Genomic DNA, 16,537 nt, shown 5'->3' with positions numbered 1-16,537 from the left:
CAAGCATGTGAAGTAATTTTTCAGCCAAGGAATTTAGAACCAAGGTTTCTTCGATTTTGCAGACAAAGCTGAAATGCGGATTTTTTCGTATCGTTAGTATAGACGACTCACGTAAACCATTATTTCTGACTCACAAGACTCTAAATCGACTCATCAACTATAACAGAAACCTTAGATCTACTTCGTCGCATTTGAAAGCAGTAGCAGACGAGTAATGCTAGTGTAATTTTCGTCGAGAGCCGCTGTCACAGAACCAATTAGACTCGTCAGTACGGACTTCAGCGGAATGGGCTTCAATTATCGTATATTGACGTTAAAAAGCTGACGCAAGCGCAAGGGGCTTGGACCTTATCGTCATTTATTAAGTGAAGCTATTTCTCAAACATGTTTGAATTGTTAATTCTAACGTTTTGTAACAATATTGTATGACATAAATGTGACCTCGTCGTAATTGTATTAGATGTTCGAATAACAAAAGTAAAACGTAAGTGTTCTAACTTATTTTTCCGAATGATAAGATATGTCGCGTTTTATCGTTGTTTGTATCTGGCGAGTACTTAATACAAATATATCTGATAGCGACTCACGTAATCTGTATTCCACTTAAAAAATATAACAATATCTCAACGGTAATTTTTTTTTACTCTGAAAATCTCAATTTTCGTTTTACTAATGAAGTAGCGCGTTAAAAACTTTTAGTTTGAAATCGGCCGCTAGATGGCGAACTGAGGTAAATTACATACAAGCACTATATATACGTAGTCGGTTCTACACATAATTTGTTGTGGTTGTGTTTTTCACGAATATAATATTAAATATATTACATTATGCTGCTATAGAAATATGTTTTATAACGGTTTTCGACAAAAAATTATCAGCTTACAACAGCGTTTTTACAAAAAAAAACATTTTTTCCCAATCAATAATTTTCTCGATGAAGCAGCCCTGAGTTGTAGAAAAAACCAGTTACGTCACAAATGCTCAACGAAAACAAAATAAAGCGAAAAACGGACAAGCTGTGCACTCAACCATTCTCAGGTTTTCGTATACACTTCGCTGCGCATGCATATACGTATGCAAACTCTCTACACATGTAGAGAGATAAATGGAACAGACGCAGTGTCGCGAGAGGAAGTGGGGAGTGAAAGCGTATAACTTGAACCGTCGGGTTTGTCAGAAATGAGCAAACTTTAGAAAGCTGCGAGAGCAAATGGTAGATTATTGCGCAAACGCGAGTTAAGTCTGTACTGTAGCTCTATGTATGTGTATATATATATACGCACATGTATAAACAGAATAGGTTGGGCGCGGCTTTGCCTCTTCGTTTGTTCACGAAGCACGACAAGTGCGCGCGCACGCGAGCGAGGGGAGCAGATCAAGTTAAAAAGAGCGAAAAAAAGAAGCAACAATTTACGGACCCAAACCTTTTGTTTAATGCCCCCCCGGAGTCACATGAAACTTGTATAAATTGAAACGAGTTGCCTCTCTTTCTTCGTCTAGTATTATTAACGGGGCATCTCTCTCCCCCTCCCGTATATACCTGAAAATCCCCTTGAAACCCAGCCAGAACACGCAGACAAAGGCCAACTGCTCCCATGCCTCTATATATATAGCCACAGTCTGACTCAGTCGAAACGTCCATTAACATTAGCCTCTTCCTCTTCCATCTGCTACGCGCGTGCGTCGCCGCTCCCAACGAAGAATGAAAATGGGAATTGAGGATTGGGATTGGGGGGAGGGGGTATTAGCGACGAGGCGAGAAGCCTGCAGCGATCCGTGCTGAAGACAAAGTTGTTCCGACGGGTGCCGCGCGCTGCGCGCATGCGCACCGGATACTTTGTACAACTTGGAAAATCGATATCGTCGCCGAGATTTCGAAGTCGACTGTCAGAGGAAGAGGGGAGGAAGCAGGAAGGTAATTTATATTGGGCGTGTGCGCGGCCAAAAAGCCCTGCACGTTTGCCATTGGGAGTGAGAGAGAGAGAGAGAGGGGACCAAAGGTAAATTAAGGAAAAACTTTGCGACTGCGGCGGGAGTGGGGGCTTGTGCGCGAACTACAACCTACTGGAATTGGTAAATTGATTGATGATTCCGAGTATTCATGTCCGACGGGTCAGAGCGTTGCGCGCTGAGCTTTCATTGGAATTTCTAAAGCATACTGGCGCTGAATAAATCACGTGATCACGTTGATTGAGCATTCAATATTACATCTGACGGTTTTACTTTAACGCTCCAGCATTTGCAATTCAAATTAGATGACTGCGTTGCTGTTCTTTAAAGTCTATTCGAATGCGCAGTAGAGTTCTATGCAAATGCCGCGCGAAGTTTATTGACTACGTCGACTTAAATATACGCGTGCTACGATTAATAAAAGATATATTTTTAGGACGAGGTTGAATGATTTTATTGACCGCTATTGTTCTCGTTAAGGCAGTGACGATCATGGAAAAGGAAATACTTTTGAAGTGCACTTCCTTTCCATTCGCAAGAGTTATATTTCTGTTGATTAAACGCGTTGGCGTCACGCTCATGTGTGTACACAGCCGACGGATAGCTTCACCAAGAACGTTGCTCCGTTTATCGTTGCTGCACAGAATTTCGCTTCTATGCCAGATAACACAGCCGCCAATAAATGTTTATTAACCCCAGATAAAATGTAATATCGTTCGGTCGACGGTTATCGTGCGCGTGGACGACGTATATAGCGGTCGACTTATCTGCGCGAACTCGAGTACGGCAGAATCGGAACATTCAGCGAGCGTAGAGCGAAAGAAAAATGCGGAGTTGGCTATTCTGAATAATTTGCATTGCGAAGAAAAATATGAGGCGCTCACGTTGCATCAACTGCGCAATGGCCAAGAGCATGCCACGCGACCCACATAATTGTGATCCGCAGAGTTGAGTGCCAATTGGACAATTGGATGTATATCTTGGCGTTTTCCGATTGCGCGTTGCGTGGGGGAACAGGAAAAAAAGTGAGAGAACCCGGAGTAGGTATTCGTTCGGAACCGTTATACACTGGCAGACAGAGAATTATGGTTGGCCTCCGGGAATACATTTAGAAACGCGACGCTCGCTCACGCGTGCAAATGGTATTTCGTGGTACGGTGCAATTTTCCTCTGAGTTGTGCAGCTGCTGGCGAGTGCGAGGAGAGGAGAGGAACGAGAGGAGAACGAGCACGACAGATGCATGCTGCTGCGCCATTGGCCCCCCACTATCCAAGCATTTTTGCTCCGTTTTTCAAGTCTACAGCTCCCCTCCACGCGGCGCACCGAACTCAGCAATCCGTTCGAGTTAAAATTACAGTTCCCTCTCCCTCTTCCTGTCCTCGTAAGCCCGACCATCAGGCTATTTAACGGCGTTCCAGCCGGTCCCCCCAATAAAACCTCCAGACCCCTACCGTACAACTACACGCGTCTACTTGGCAATCGATTGGACTCCCGCGTGCGTCTCTCGTTTCTAACCTAATTGAAACTCTCCCAAAAAGAAAAGAAAAGAGCTATGCTCCGAAATATCCGTGCTCGTCATGCGGAAGCTCAAATATAGATTTACGAAGCGAGCGAGCATTCTATAATTACAAGACGACCCTGAAAGAGATCGAGAGGGGATAGGCGTAAATCACAACGAAGCTGTACTCGGGCTGAGCTTCAGTATCGCGCACTTGACGATCCAGCAACGAAGCCGAGCCGACTTGACTAATTGGCCGGCGGTGGTGGGGGAAGCGGAGACCGAAAGCTCAGCAACAGAACCGAGCGACGCGAGCGCCATCGTTGGCAACAGCGCGTCTGCAGCGATCTCGTTGCTGGCCAGAGCAAACATCGGGAAAGAAACGAGGGTTGCTTATCCGCTCGACAGCCCCTTCCCGCCCGCGGATCAGCGTATCTCCGGACGCGCTACAGTGTCCCGGCGCGCCGCTCCGCGGCTCCACCTGGCATTACGTTACATCACTGGGCCGCAGCAGTACGGCACAGCTGAGCCGAGAGCTCCGGCGCGCCGCCTGCAGCCTGCTGTTGGCTTTTTTCCAGTCGCCTCTGCTCTCTGTCTCGCTCGCGCTCACACGGCTCTGCGCGGCCGTATTCTCGGCGGCGCGGCGCAGTTGTATCTCGGCGCGCGCCTCGCGCGTGGTGTCTGACAGGTGCCCCCGCGAGTTCGCTCGTTTTCCTTGCCGCTGTCCTGCGAGGCCGAGGCCGCTCTCTCGATCCGATATGACCGAGGATTAAACGTGGTTGGTGCGCTGTGCTAGTGTGCCGCTGCGAGCGATGCATCCGACCCGCTCGCCGGCTGTTTTCTTATGCGTTATCGCTCGCTGGAGAGTGCTGTGAGACACCACACGAGACTATCGCACCGCATATATAGTGAACTAAGGTTGCACCTTGCGTGAAGCTCCGGCAAGCACTGGCAGTTTTTGCACAAGGCACGTTCCAACTAGTTTACGCAAAATACCGAGAACAAACAAATAAACGGAAATTCTACTTTTTTTGTTACTCTTCTGCTTGCAATCAGTTCTTTTACAAACAGACTTACGTAATGCGGGGTTCCTGCGCCGAATCCTTAGTAACGTTCGACTCGATAAGGTACAGAACCGACTACCTTACACATTGGCTACTGAAACTTTTTCTTTTTTCAAATTCAATGTACTGCTTATGTTATCACACTGGCGCACGTTTGTTTCATTCATGAGCACTCATGACAGACAATCATTTGCTTATCGAGTTGATTCACCGATGTGCCGTTAAAACAACAATCATGTATTTGTTGCTTGTTTTTAACGTTCCGGTTTCCAAGCTACACTTTGATGAGCTTGCATACACCGCTCGTTGACTTTCTCTGGTTGCCATTGCTGTCCGTCGTTTTATTTACGTTGTTTTCCGTTTTCTTTTCTTGCAGATTGGAAATGAGCAGTTCATTAGAACAAGATTACAATGAATTTAAATTTTCGAGGGAAAATCAGCTTGAGGAGACTGATGTAGAGGACAAATTGGAAAATTTCAGTGAGTTTTTTTTGTTGTGCTTTCGTTATTCCTCGCTTCGTTTTTTGTGTAACGTATATTGCTGAAACTCTGCGCAGCGGCGAAAAGTTTTCCGCGCGAAACAATGTTGAGGATCGCGCGGCTCCAACGGAGCCTACAACTTTCGAGAGTTCGCCGCAAGTTCTGATAGCACGAGCCGCGCTTTGGAAATTCCGCAGGCGCAGGAAGCTCGAGCGAGGGCAACGCGAGCGCACGCAGGACACTGCGCGGCGATCGGACTATTCAAATTTCCCCGCAATGAATCCCCGTGCGCGCGGCACTGACCAATGGGATGGAGAGTCGTGGATTCGAAACTGCCAGTTTCACACATCCACGAAGATACGAGCAATTTAGCCGGAGCCCTTTACGGAGATTACGTTTTCCCGCAAGGTCGCCAATGCTTTTGGGAATAATAGCTCGCCGCAGAAGCCTTTGTAGCTTCCTCTCCTTGCCGGATCAGTTGACGATTTGCCGCACACACGCACGCGCGCGTACGAGTAAGTCGATATGCCGGAGACGAATGGCTCGGTCGCCTCACGGGAAATTAATACTCGCTCAATGGACACGCAAACGTGACCGAGTTTGTCGACGCTCGCTCTTTTATTTAATTATCACGTGTGTGGATCTGCTCGTGCTTCGGCTGAATTTTCATGATCACGCTCCCGAAAGCCACTCCTGCGTACTCGATCGCTCACGATGTTACTGTAACAATGGGCAATAGGCACGATAAATTTCTTACGGTGAAAATTCAATGGTGTTCCGAAGGTCGATTGCACCAATTAAGCTGTCAACAAGGAAAAAAATGTACCCCCTCTCGTTAAAACTATTTTTCTTTATAGTGGCCGCGGTCGTAAACAGATATATCGTCGTGGTCAAACTTTAGACTTGGAATACGAAGGAAAGGTCTGGAAGCATATACGCACACACGCACACCTGCATTGTCTAAATAACGTTGTTATAAAGCCCAGTCGAGTACCACGCTAAATTTATCTTTATAAGCTTTTCTTCTGTTACGACGCTTGTAAAAAAAAGTTGGCCTAACGACCCGAGAAAAGCAGGCAGAATCTCGTCCTCGGCTATTAAAATCCGAGCCAGACGTGGGATTTCTCGCTGTGACTTTTGAGCCGAGGCGAGGAGATGCACGTGACTCTTAATATTCGAGTGCGCGCGCGCGCCTTTTGACCCTACATGAGCGCTATAGAAGAACACGGCGCGCTGTCGCAAAATTAACGGTACATAGATCGTACGAATAATTGTCGCGGATCTGGCGCTCTATGGTTTTTCTCGCGGAGGCGGTTTCCAACGAGCGAGCCGTGACTCGCGAGTTATCGATCTAAACGACGTATTCGCGGTGCAGCCCCGCGCACATGTGATTGGGGTGCAGGATCGTTGAACTCCGCGAGTCTGTAAACAAGGTGATACCAACCGAGCGCGCGCCGTATGTACCATGTAAGTTACCATCGCTTGCCCGCACGCGCGCACAACCTCCTCGGCAGCGTGCGCGCGAGACGAGGAAGAAAGCACGTACATGGACGCGCGCGATGAGCGAGCGGCTCGATTCAATGGTATATACCTAAAGTTCGCGCACCTGACGGGGATTTGTGAATTATTTTGGCCAATGAGGCGAGCGGACCGGCCGGCAAAGCGGCTTATCGATTGGCGGAAGGCAAGCGCGATTTTTCGCCTACCGCTAGCGCCGCACCGTCACTGTGCTGCTGCCTGCTGATGCTACTGCACGCTCGCGCACACGCACACACACGCACGCAGGCAAACGCAGACCGCACACGCACGCACACATCGCCAGTGACGACGAGGAGACGCCAGTCGTCCTGCGGCGCGATCCTGGCGAGGGTCTCGTGCGCGTTGCCGTGATTAACCTCTAGCGACGAACTGTTTACCTGTGCATTTCCCGCCGACGACAATCAAAAAACACAGGCTCGAAAGCGTTGCGTGTGAGTAGCACGCGTGCTGTGGTACATCACACGTAGTGTCAATATTTACGTGAGCGTGAGGAGCGTGAACAAGTTTAATGATTGATACAAGATGAGACGGAATTAATATTGTGTCGTCTTACTTTGTGTTGTCTTGTTGGTAAATGTGGTTAGGCTAGTGATGTTGCAACGAGGAGTAATAATCGTCGTTGTCCTTTTTACCACTGTGTGCTGTAGGTAATTTGCTGGACACAAAGGAATTGGAGAGCTGTGAAATTTGCGAGCAAAAGTTTCAAACCAAAAAGGATCTTCAAACGCATGTGCTCATTCACTTGGGCAAGCCTCGAGTAGTTCTCAAAAGGATAGCCAATGTGAAGACGCTGCCCAAAAAGGAGCAGCAAACTGATAATTATTGGCTTGGTAGTGAACGACGAGGCAACCTGAAGATCACACTTAAAAAGAATTCGGGGTGTGACTCCTTGAAGCTCAAATTAAAAAAGTCCCCTGAATCAGAGAGCTTCACCGTCATTAGCAATAACTTTGATTTGGACATCCAACAAAGTCTTGATAAGCACGACGAGCTGGCTGAAACACAGGATAATGATACCAAAAGTGATTCGGACAAGGAAGAAAACGCTGAACAAGATTTTGAAAACGTGATGCTGAATCAAGAGGTACAATACTCTATGAATCTTTTAACACCAAAGATTATAACTGTTTCTTTTTGTATTAATCCAAGTTGTTGCTTTTCCAGAACAATTACAGTGATGATAATTTTGAGTCTGAGCCCAGTCACAATCCTCTGGAAAGCTCAGAAAGGCCATCAATGGATAATAATGAGGGGGACTCTGGGGTTGGCAGTGATTTTGTCAATCCACTAGACAAGGATGATCAAAATGATAACGATTCACAGGCAGACAATGCCAGTAATCAGGATCTTGCAGATGTGCCTGAAAATGAGGATAACGAGGAGACTGATGCTCTGGAAGCTTGTAGAGAAACAATTGAGAATTTGAAAAAACTTGGTGAACAATCTAGGTAAATTAACATTCTCTTTTCATACATAAATTCATATGGGAAACTGGCATAAATGCTATAACCCATTTGTCATTGGAATAACTGTTCATTTTCTAAATGTCTTATACAGAGTTGATTTTGTTTATTACTATTGTTTAAAAAATTTCACTTTCTGTTCCCATAACATTGAGTATGCCTGACTTAGCCATTAGTTCTTTTTCATTTTATCTCTAAACATGACTGTTTACACCACTAGGTACATTAGTTCTAGATCATCAGACCTGCTAGAGCCAACCGATGTATCTGTTGAAGAAGAAGACAAGGAAGAGGAGAGAGAAGAGGAAGAAGATGATCCAATGAATGCAATCGAAGAGCTTCGTAGCAATCGAGAAATAAGTATAGTTCCAAAGGCATCATTGATGCCTGACAGATCTACAAATATGTCACCAGGCGAAGCAGAAACTGAAATAGTGCCAATAAATTGGAATAAATGCACAGAGGATTCGAGGAGTAGGAGTCGAGAAAGTAGTAATGAGAGAGGAGAAAAAGAGTCGCCTGAAAGCTCGGAAAATACCGGCAGCCTTCTACAGAACTTTCTCATCGAGCAACAGCGTAATCAAAACGAATCAAATAGCAATGCTCAATCATTTGAAACTGAATACGTGTCTCTCGAGAGGCTAGCAGAAACAGTCAATACTTGCAGAGTGTGCAATGAGAAATTCAAAGATATTGCTCACTTGGATGCGCATAGATCGAAGGCTGGTCACTATCAGTGCAATATACCGGACTGTAGTTCTTTAGTGTTCAACACTTCTATGGAACTATCGGTACATAAGACACAAGTCCATGTAGCACCAATTTCACCTAGACTCAGCAATGCCTCTCCCCATTTATCTCAAACTCCACCACATCCACACTCCCCACATTTGAACAGAATGTCCCCTCATGTGAATGCTCACTCACCACACTCACCCAATATACAATCAGCCATTCCAGCCAGAAATTCCCCTATAACGTCACCACACACTAACAGTCCAACTTATGGTGTTCAACAACCTCCTGTGACCTATCCACCAGTAAATTTGGAACAATTGCCAGCACCAGTGCAGCAACTTGCTCAACAGGTACAACGTATGCCCCTGCCTCAACCACAGATGCCTAGTGTTATGCCATCTGGTGCAAATACTATGATTCCTGGACCAAATTACTATCCACAACCACCTGGTAGACCTCCTATGTACAGGGTACAGACACCTATGCAGTATCCTCCTCATTTGGCTCATTTGTACCAACAATACAATGCACACTATCAACAGTTGGGTATGCAACAACAAATGCAGCCACAGATACCACAGCAGATGACAAGAGGGAGATATCCAGCAATGGTACCAGGGCAAAGGTGAATATTAATTAGGTTTTCTTGTTTTATTTTATTCTTTTTTATTTGGTTTTACTATGTTTTAAAGAATTTTTATTGTTTGATATGTATTTGAGATAAGATTAATTAAAACTAACAAAAAGCCGACTTCAAAATCAATTTCTTGCAATTACTCGTAAAGTTATACTTCAACCAAGTCAATAATGATACGAGACCATTTCGGAAGTATAGCCATCCAAACGAACGATCCCATCGAAATCGATCTAACCGTTTCACAGATATACGCAAGCATACATAACAAAAATTCAGTTTTAACACAGACCGCTTCCTTTCTAATAAATGCCTTATTTGATCAGTTTCATGATATTGTCTATATTTTGAGATAAATGAACCATACGGAACTAATTCTGCATTAAGAATGTAAAGTATTAAGATATTCCTTTTCTTTTTTTCAAAGTGAAGAATAATTTTAGTCGATGATGACAGTATTTTATAATAAGTTAATCAGACTGTGTCTATCGAAGACTTGATATGAATAGTCGACGAAATTCAATATTAAACAATATTATAATAGTACGTTATTAATTATATTAAAATTAATGTTCTATACAACTACTTGTCATAAAAGTTTCACCTGATCGCGATATTAGCGTAATCGGATTCTACCATGAGAATACGACGGGATAAATCTTCAAGTTACTACTCAACAAATTCTAAGCTGCATGCGTTATAATTTCTATTTTACCATCCCTGTTAGAAATCATTTTTGCGTAAAACTGTTGCACGCAGTTATTTCTAGTTAAAAATAGTTTATAAACATTAGATTTTAGACAATGTATAACAGTTATTACAGTTTTTTTTCTGTCAGTATTAATTATATACAGTTATTAACAGTTATAGATAATTTAGAAAATGCACCTTTTTATCATAAAAAAATTTGCTATTAATAGCAATTATGAACAGTTTTTAAGTCAATTTCAAAAATATAAATAATTGTTTACAACTGTAATAAATAGTTAGTCATCATATGTGATAATTAAGAATTATTTTAAATACTTATATATTGTTATTATCATTTAATTTTTTTCGCCTATAAGTAATTTTTTCGTGACCGGTATTGGCAAATTAATAATTGTAATTAACCGCAAATAATAGTTACTAATTTTTTATTCCAATAGGTAATAGGTGATAACTGTTATTTGTAGCTATTTATAGTTTTTTGTATTTATTATTTCCGAAAATAAAATTGTTTAGGTGAATGAAAATGCAAATAACCGTAATAACTAAAAAAAACATTATTATTTAATAATAACAGTTTTTTAGGTGAAAATAACTCTTTATAATTGTTATACGTGTCATAAGTCTGACGTTTATAAACGGTTGTAAATTGTAAATAACTGTTAACAAATGTTACTAATTGATAATTTCTATTGATTATAATTTTATATACAAATTATTTTCGACAGGGATAACCATAATTTTTGATGCAATTATATCATTCTTTCACATGAGCCTATTTGATTGCCCAGCTTTACTTCCATAATTTCATTAAAAAATTAAAGTTTCCATTCTACTTTTCCGAACTAAAAGTTATTCGTAATACATGTTATCATATGTTCTGTTCCGCGTTATTGGAATGATACATTTATGTTCATAATTTGTTTGGGGTATAGTTTCGTCAGGTATCCAATACCGTCGGTGTTCAGTTTTTGCTCGTCTTGTCGAATCGTCACTTGTTCATTCTCTTCAACGAAAGCGCGCGCACAAACTATACACGTGACGATTTCTGAATGAAAACAAACATTACTTGACGTGAATTCTTTTGTGTTATTGGATCCTATGAAGTGTTCTTTGGATTGATTTCAATGACTAAAACTATTCTAGAAGAAAATATTGTGTTGGTATTAGTAACTAGTTGATAGGTCGACAGGAACGTTTCAGATTCAAAAGTGACGCTTCATAAATGTCATACTATTCAATGTTAAGCAGCAAACTAATGATCATTCCACTGTTGGTGTTTTTTTTTCACCGCAGTACTCAACAAATAAAAATCGTAAATTGTTTATTGTTTACAGGGCACCCAGAATGCCTCAATCTCCAATTGCACCTCCCGTACCTCGTCAACGCATGAAAAGGCCTTTACCATCTCAACCAGTACAAATGCAACAGTCTCAACCAACTACAGCTAAAAGGAGAATGGATGTTCTGATACCTGATCGTAATGAGGATGCAGACTGTCACGTTATTGCTCAACAAAAGAGGAATGATGGCCTCCCAGTCATCCAAAACGTTCAGGGTGGCACTTCAGTACAGTCATCGAGTAGAAATGATTCTACTATTCATCTTACAGATTCTATTACTCTTAGTGTTAGGCAGCCTGGTATGTACAAAATATCCTTTTTCATTATTTTTATTGTGTTTAGTTGAGAAATAATTGACAAAAAAAGCCTTATTTGTATTTTTTCACTGATGTTTAAATTGTTTTAAAGTTTTTTATGGTACATTATTTTGTAAGATGTTTTGCTATAGTTTTTTGTTTTTATTGTTTTTGTGCACTTTTATTTCTTCTCCTTATTTTGGATTTTCATTGTCAACTTTGAAATGGAGAAGTGCACAAATATGAAGAACCACATTTCTGTTTACTAATATATAAGGTCCTCATCCAGCCCAAGTTAATGCAATGGTACAAAGTACCAAGAAGTCTGATGCTTCTGCTGTAGCAAATGTTTTGGCAGCTCGGGGTATCACTGTGACACCCGCAACTAACAAAAAACTTCAAGAACCAATCACTCAACAGCAACAACAGCAGTCTCAGCAGCAACAACAGCAGAAGCCGCAACCGTTGAACGTTTCGGCATTGAATTTAAATTCAGCTATATCCATCATTCCTGCATCAAGTGTACAAAGAAAGCAGCAAGAGCAACAAGGTCAGTTTGCTATTCCTCAGAACAAACAGGCTAAACAGACAACAAACGAAGTTGAAAGACCACCTAGACCTCCTACTGTAGATTTGACGCAAGATGCACCTTCATTACCTGTAGTTAGAAGAGGCAGACCTCCAAGGTAAAATTAAAAATTTGACATTTACCTTCAAAATATTGTGCGGTTTTTTGTACCCTGGGTAAATAAGTATTTAACTTACATTTGTTTGAAATTTAAATAGAATGTTACAGTCACTGACGTGCAATGTATGTGACAAACGTTTTCAAAGTCAAGAAATGTTGAGTCAGCACATGGCAACTCACAGGACAACCAACAAATTACTACACAAGTATGTAACTTTTACATTTAAGTGTGTTCTTCAAATATCTTAACGAATAATTACATTAAATGGTGTTGATTTTGCAGGTGTAATTTGTGTCCAGCGCAATACCCAACGGCAACGGCCTTAGCAACGCACAAGAAAACCTATCATAAAGAAGTAGACGCGACACCGCATCATCCAGATAACATAGAACTCGCGCTACCGGTAGTCGATTTAAAATCGCAAAATACCCTGAATCGATTGGCGAGTTTGGGTATCCAAAGTTATATACCATTGTCGCAGTTAAGTGCTCAGACGGGTGGATATTTCGGTTTGCCGATAATTACGGTGGACGGTGCACGAAATTCCAATACTTGTAATCTAGGTGCGCTCGGTGCTACCTCCATTCTCAGCCTCGGACCTCTTAAGCACTTGTCTAATAGGTAATATGCCTGGCATGATCGACGATACGATTAATTTCTTCTAAGAGATGACGCTATTTTTTAAACAGGAACGTTCTGTAGTCTTTGAATGTTCGAAAAATTTTTAAAGTTATTTGCCAGTACATAGCCTTGATAGATCAAACTACTTTATTCAAATGTTTCTTTACCGTGAAGAAGAAACGCTCATAGTCACATCTCGAATGAATTTAAACACTTAAGATTATAGACTGTTATACTAATGTATAGTACATTAATGAGAGATACGATTTTAAAGATAAGATTTTATTTACCTAACTGATTATGCGATTTCAAAACTTGCGCTGAAATTAAATTAATTCGTATTATATTGAAAGCAACAAAGATTATAATTATATTGCTAATAGAAACTTTAGAATTGTAGTATTAAAGATACACATGGCTTATTATATGTATTACCAAGTACTTTCCGCTTCTAGGAAGTAAAGCTATTATACCTTTCTAATGCAATTTATTGTGTAAGAATCAAACAGTTGGACAATAGTGTTAAGTATTTCCAAAACAAAGCCAAATCTATTGAATACAAAAAATATTTACAACCATGACTTCAATAATTCGATCATTTTAAAAAATCGAACTAATTAGTTGCAATTCAACTTGTATCATTTTTATTTTACCTTGTTTCTAACCACATAACATTTAACGATGTTCTCTTGTTTAGTGGTTGTCAAAGAGAGCACCGTTAATCGAAAAAAGCGTTTCATCAGTTCAATTCACTCGCATATTGAAAGATATAGATGTATTAGAACAAAAAAATTTTGAAATACTTCTTTAAGCAAAAAGATTCTGATAGTCTTTTACACGAACCGATAATTATTTTTGATTGATTATTAGTTATGAAGCAATTGATATATTAAAAAATATAGGTATCGGTGCTTGTACGACAGAAATTTAAAAAAGTGTGCTTAAACATTGATGCTTCAGAGTGACGCTGTTCCATTAAATCGCTTCTATAATTTTTTCTAATCAATATTACATTTAAAATAATCTAATTTTCGAAAATTTGTAGCAGATTGTTGACGATTCAAATTACTCTTTTCATAACTTTCGAAATTGTAATTTTTTATAATGAATCAAAAATATTTATCGGTTTACGGAAAACACTATTAGTAAGTTTACTGAGCAAGAGAATATCCTTAAACATTTGTTCTAATTAGCAATGTCATTACATAGTAACATGAGCAGTAGGCATATTAATAAATCTACGCCACTACAAATCAGTTATAATGTTTGTTGTATACTATTTAGTTAGTTTAATGACTAACTATTCAAAAGTTCTATAGATATATTTTTATTAGTACTTACATTGTCGGTTCCTAGAGAGCATTGTTTAAAAAAGAAATCTGTTTCATCTATGAGAATTTCATTCATACTTTTCTATTTTATAATATTTATTGCCATGTTTAGTGTACATAAATATAGTAAAACAATTACTGATATTAGAAATCTTATGCTTGATATATAGAACTGACTTGGAAGCAAAAAAATTTGAGACTTTGTAAATATATGTATGATAAGAAGCAACAATAAGTATGGATATTAACAGTGAAAGCAAAGATGGCAGGTGCTTGAGCGAAAAAGTAAAGAAAGAAAGAAAAAAAATCATTGGAAATTTTATAAGAAAAACTCCAATAATTAATTTTGTATAAGATATATATCTGCTTAAATTACTCGTAGAGAATATATTCTTTTGAATAGATGCCATAATTAAGGATTTGAACAAAATTAAATTGCTCCTAGTGCAACATCGTACTTTCACTGTGATAACAGGATGCAATGTAATTGCAGTTACTAATAGTTTTAACGTCGTTATTTCATACAGCGCATAAATGTATACGAAGATGAAATAAAAAATAGAAACGGCGAAATTGTGTAAGTGTATGTATGTTCATATTAGTTTATGAAATTAAATATTTAAAAAGATTTTTATATGACAGAGTGATTGTTTAACTGACTTTTCAAAGAAGACTGTTAAGAGGCAGTAGAAAAAAAGCTTTACTTTCGGAAGTATTTTATGCTTCCTCGACAAAGTTGTATTCTACGAAAACCATTAAGCAGGCAGCATCTGTACATATATACATAACATAAATCACAAATATATATTGAGAGGAAGAGAGCAAATGAAAACGAGAGTGTATGTGATTTGCAAATTGCTCTAAGGCTTGAGTGTGATGGGAATTGCATATCTGTATTTTTATAAAGAAATAAAAAAAAGTGCTATACAAAAAAATAACTGGCCTCCTTATATGTCAAAATTTTATAAAAATATAAATCTATAGTTATATGTGATTTAATTATGTTTTACTTTCTACGTCTTTTTCCCTTATAAAAATCACAGCTGTATTAATGTTCCGTCATTTATTTATATGTTCACTTTTTATAAATATTGATAATTGTAGCATATTAATTACATATTTTGAATTCAGCTAGTCACGTGGTAAATTATCGACTGTATGTTTTCTTTGCACAGTAAAACGAACGACAAGTTTCAAACGTCGTAAAGTTTGAGGTTATAACGAAGTTCAAGTTTTGCTTGAATAATATTTTTAGTAGCTGATCTAGGTAGTTATTAAAAATTGATTAACTGAGATACATTTTTACATAGTCATTAGTACTGGTACTTATGTTTTAACTTATAAGGTAAGGCATAACACTTACATAATCTTACTGCATAATAGGTTAATTACGCTATCACATCAAGCCAGTTTAAAGTAAATTATAATAATTATCTCTTTGTTATTATTTACGCAAATTTTCTCATCACGTTACTTGCAACATTCTTATTTTAATTGCAATTATTTAAGGCATAAGTTCCTTTGAACAAACACTCACTATAAAACAAAACTATCATAAAACATATAAAACAGTTATAAAACAACTCTATCGAAACAAAATTTTTAATTATTTTTTAAAAATGTTAAGAACTTTAAATTTATGTATTTGTCAAATGTTGAAAAGTTTGTAATGTAAATTGTGTTTATAAATATATGGTATACCTTTCAGCTAAGCAAGTAGTAAGTAAAATGATAACTACAAGGCAAAGGAATAAAATATATGATACTCTGCATCGAGGATGGGTTACATCGTGTATTGCTGTGACTTTTGGAACCTCAGTTTACATAGGATATCAATTGTACCACTACTTTACAAAAATTAAACCTATTAAGCAAGAATTAGAAGAGCGCTTCAAAGAAGAATTATTGAAAGAAGGTAGAATGATGAGGGATGGAGCCCATGGGTCAAGTAATTAAGTTATTAGTAAATATATTTTAGTTGATCAACTTAGGAGTAAATAATTTTTTTCTTCTGAAAATTCTTTTGTACATTATTTTATGTAATACAGCACAATGATGTTTTAAATTTATTATACAAAATAACAATGAATTAATTTGTTGAAAAAGAGATTTTTATTGATATCAAAAACATTTTATTTGAAACGTTGATAATAGCATGCATTATAAATTTTGATTTTGTATCT

The 16,537-nt window shown here is 39.1% G+C and overlaps 1 protein-coding gene across 3 annotated transcripts; it reads left to right on the top strand.

Moving 5' to 3' along the window:
• Positions 1-3,681: 3,681 nt before the first annotated feature.
• LOC131672557 (putative uncharacterized protein DDB_G0291608) lies at positions 3,682-15,292 on the top strand. 3 transcript variants are annotated; one of them, XM_058949863.1, is made up of 9 exons: positions 3,682-4,575; positions 4,889-4,992; positions 7,179-7,615; positions 7,696-7,979; positions 8,224-9,357; positions 11,412-11,716; positions 11,991-12,399; positions 12,500-12,607; positions 12,685-15,292. In XM_058949863.1, exons 1-9 carry the CDS (start codon positions 4,529-4,531, stop codon positions 13,025-13,027), a joined length of 3,171 nt encoding a protein of 1,056 aa, XP_058805846.1. In that variant the 5' UTR covers positions 3,682-4,528; the 3' UTR covers positions 13,028-15,292. The 3 variants fall into 3 exon arrangements, with proteins under 3 accessions (XP_058805846.1, XP_058805847.1, XP_058805845.1); XM_058949864.1 differs by having other exon boundaries at positions 8,215-9,357; positions 12,003-12,399; XM_058949862.1 differs by having other exon boundaries at positions 8,215-9,357.
• Positions 15,293-16,537: the final 1,245 nt, after the last annotated feature.

This window comes from Phymastichus coffea, unplaced genomic scaffold (genome assembly GCF_024137745.1).
Source record: "Phymastichus coffea isolate CEN01 unplaced genomic scaffold, Cenicafe_Pcof_1.1 PCOF00153, whole genome shotgun sequence".
NCBI classification, from domain to species: domain Eukaryota; kingdom Metazoa; phylum Arthropoda; class Insecta; order Hymenoptera; family Eulophidae; genus Phymastichus; species Phymastichus coffea.
Note: the sequence above shows the minus strand (reverse complement) of the source record. Positions and strands in the feature narration are given on the sequence as shown.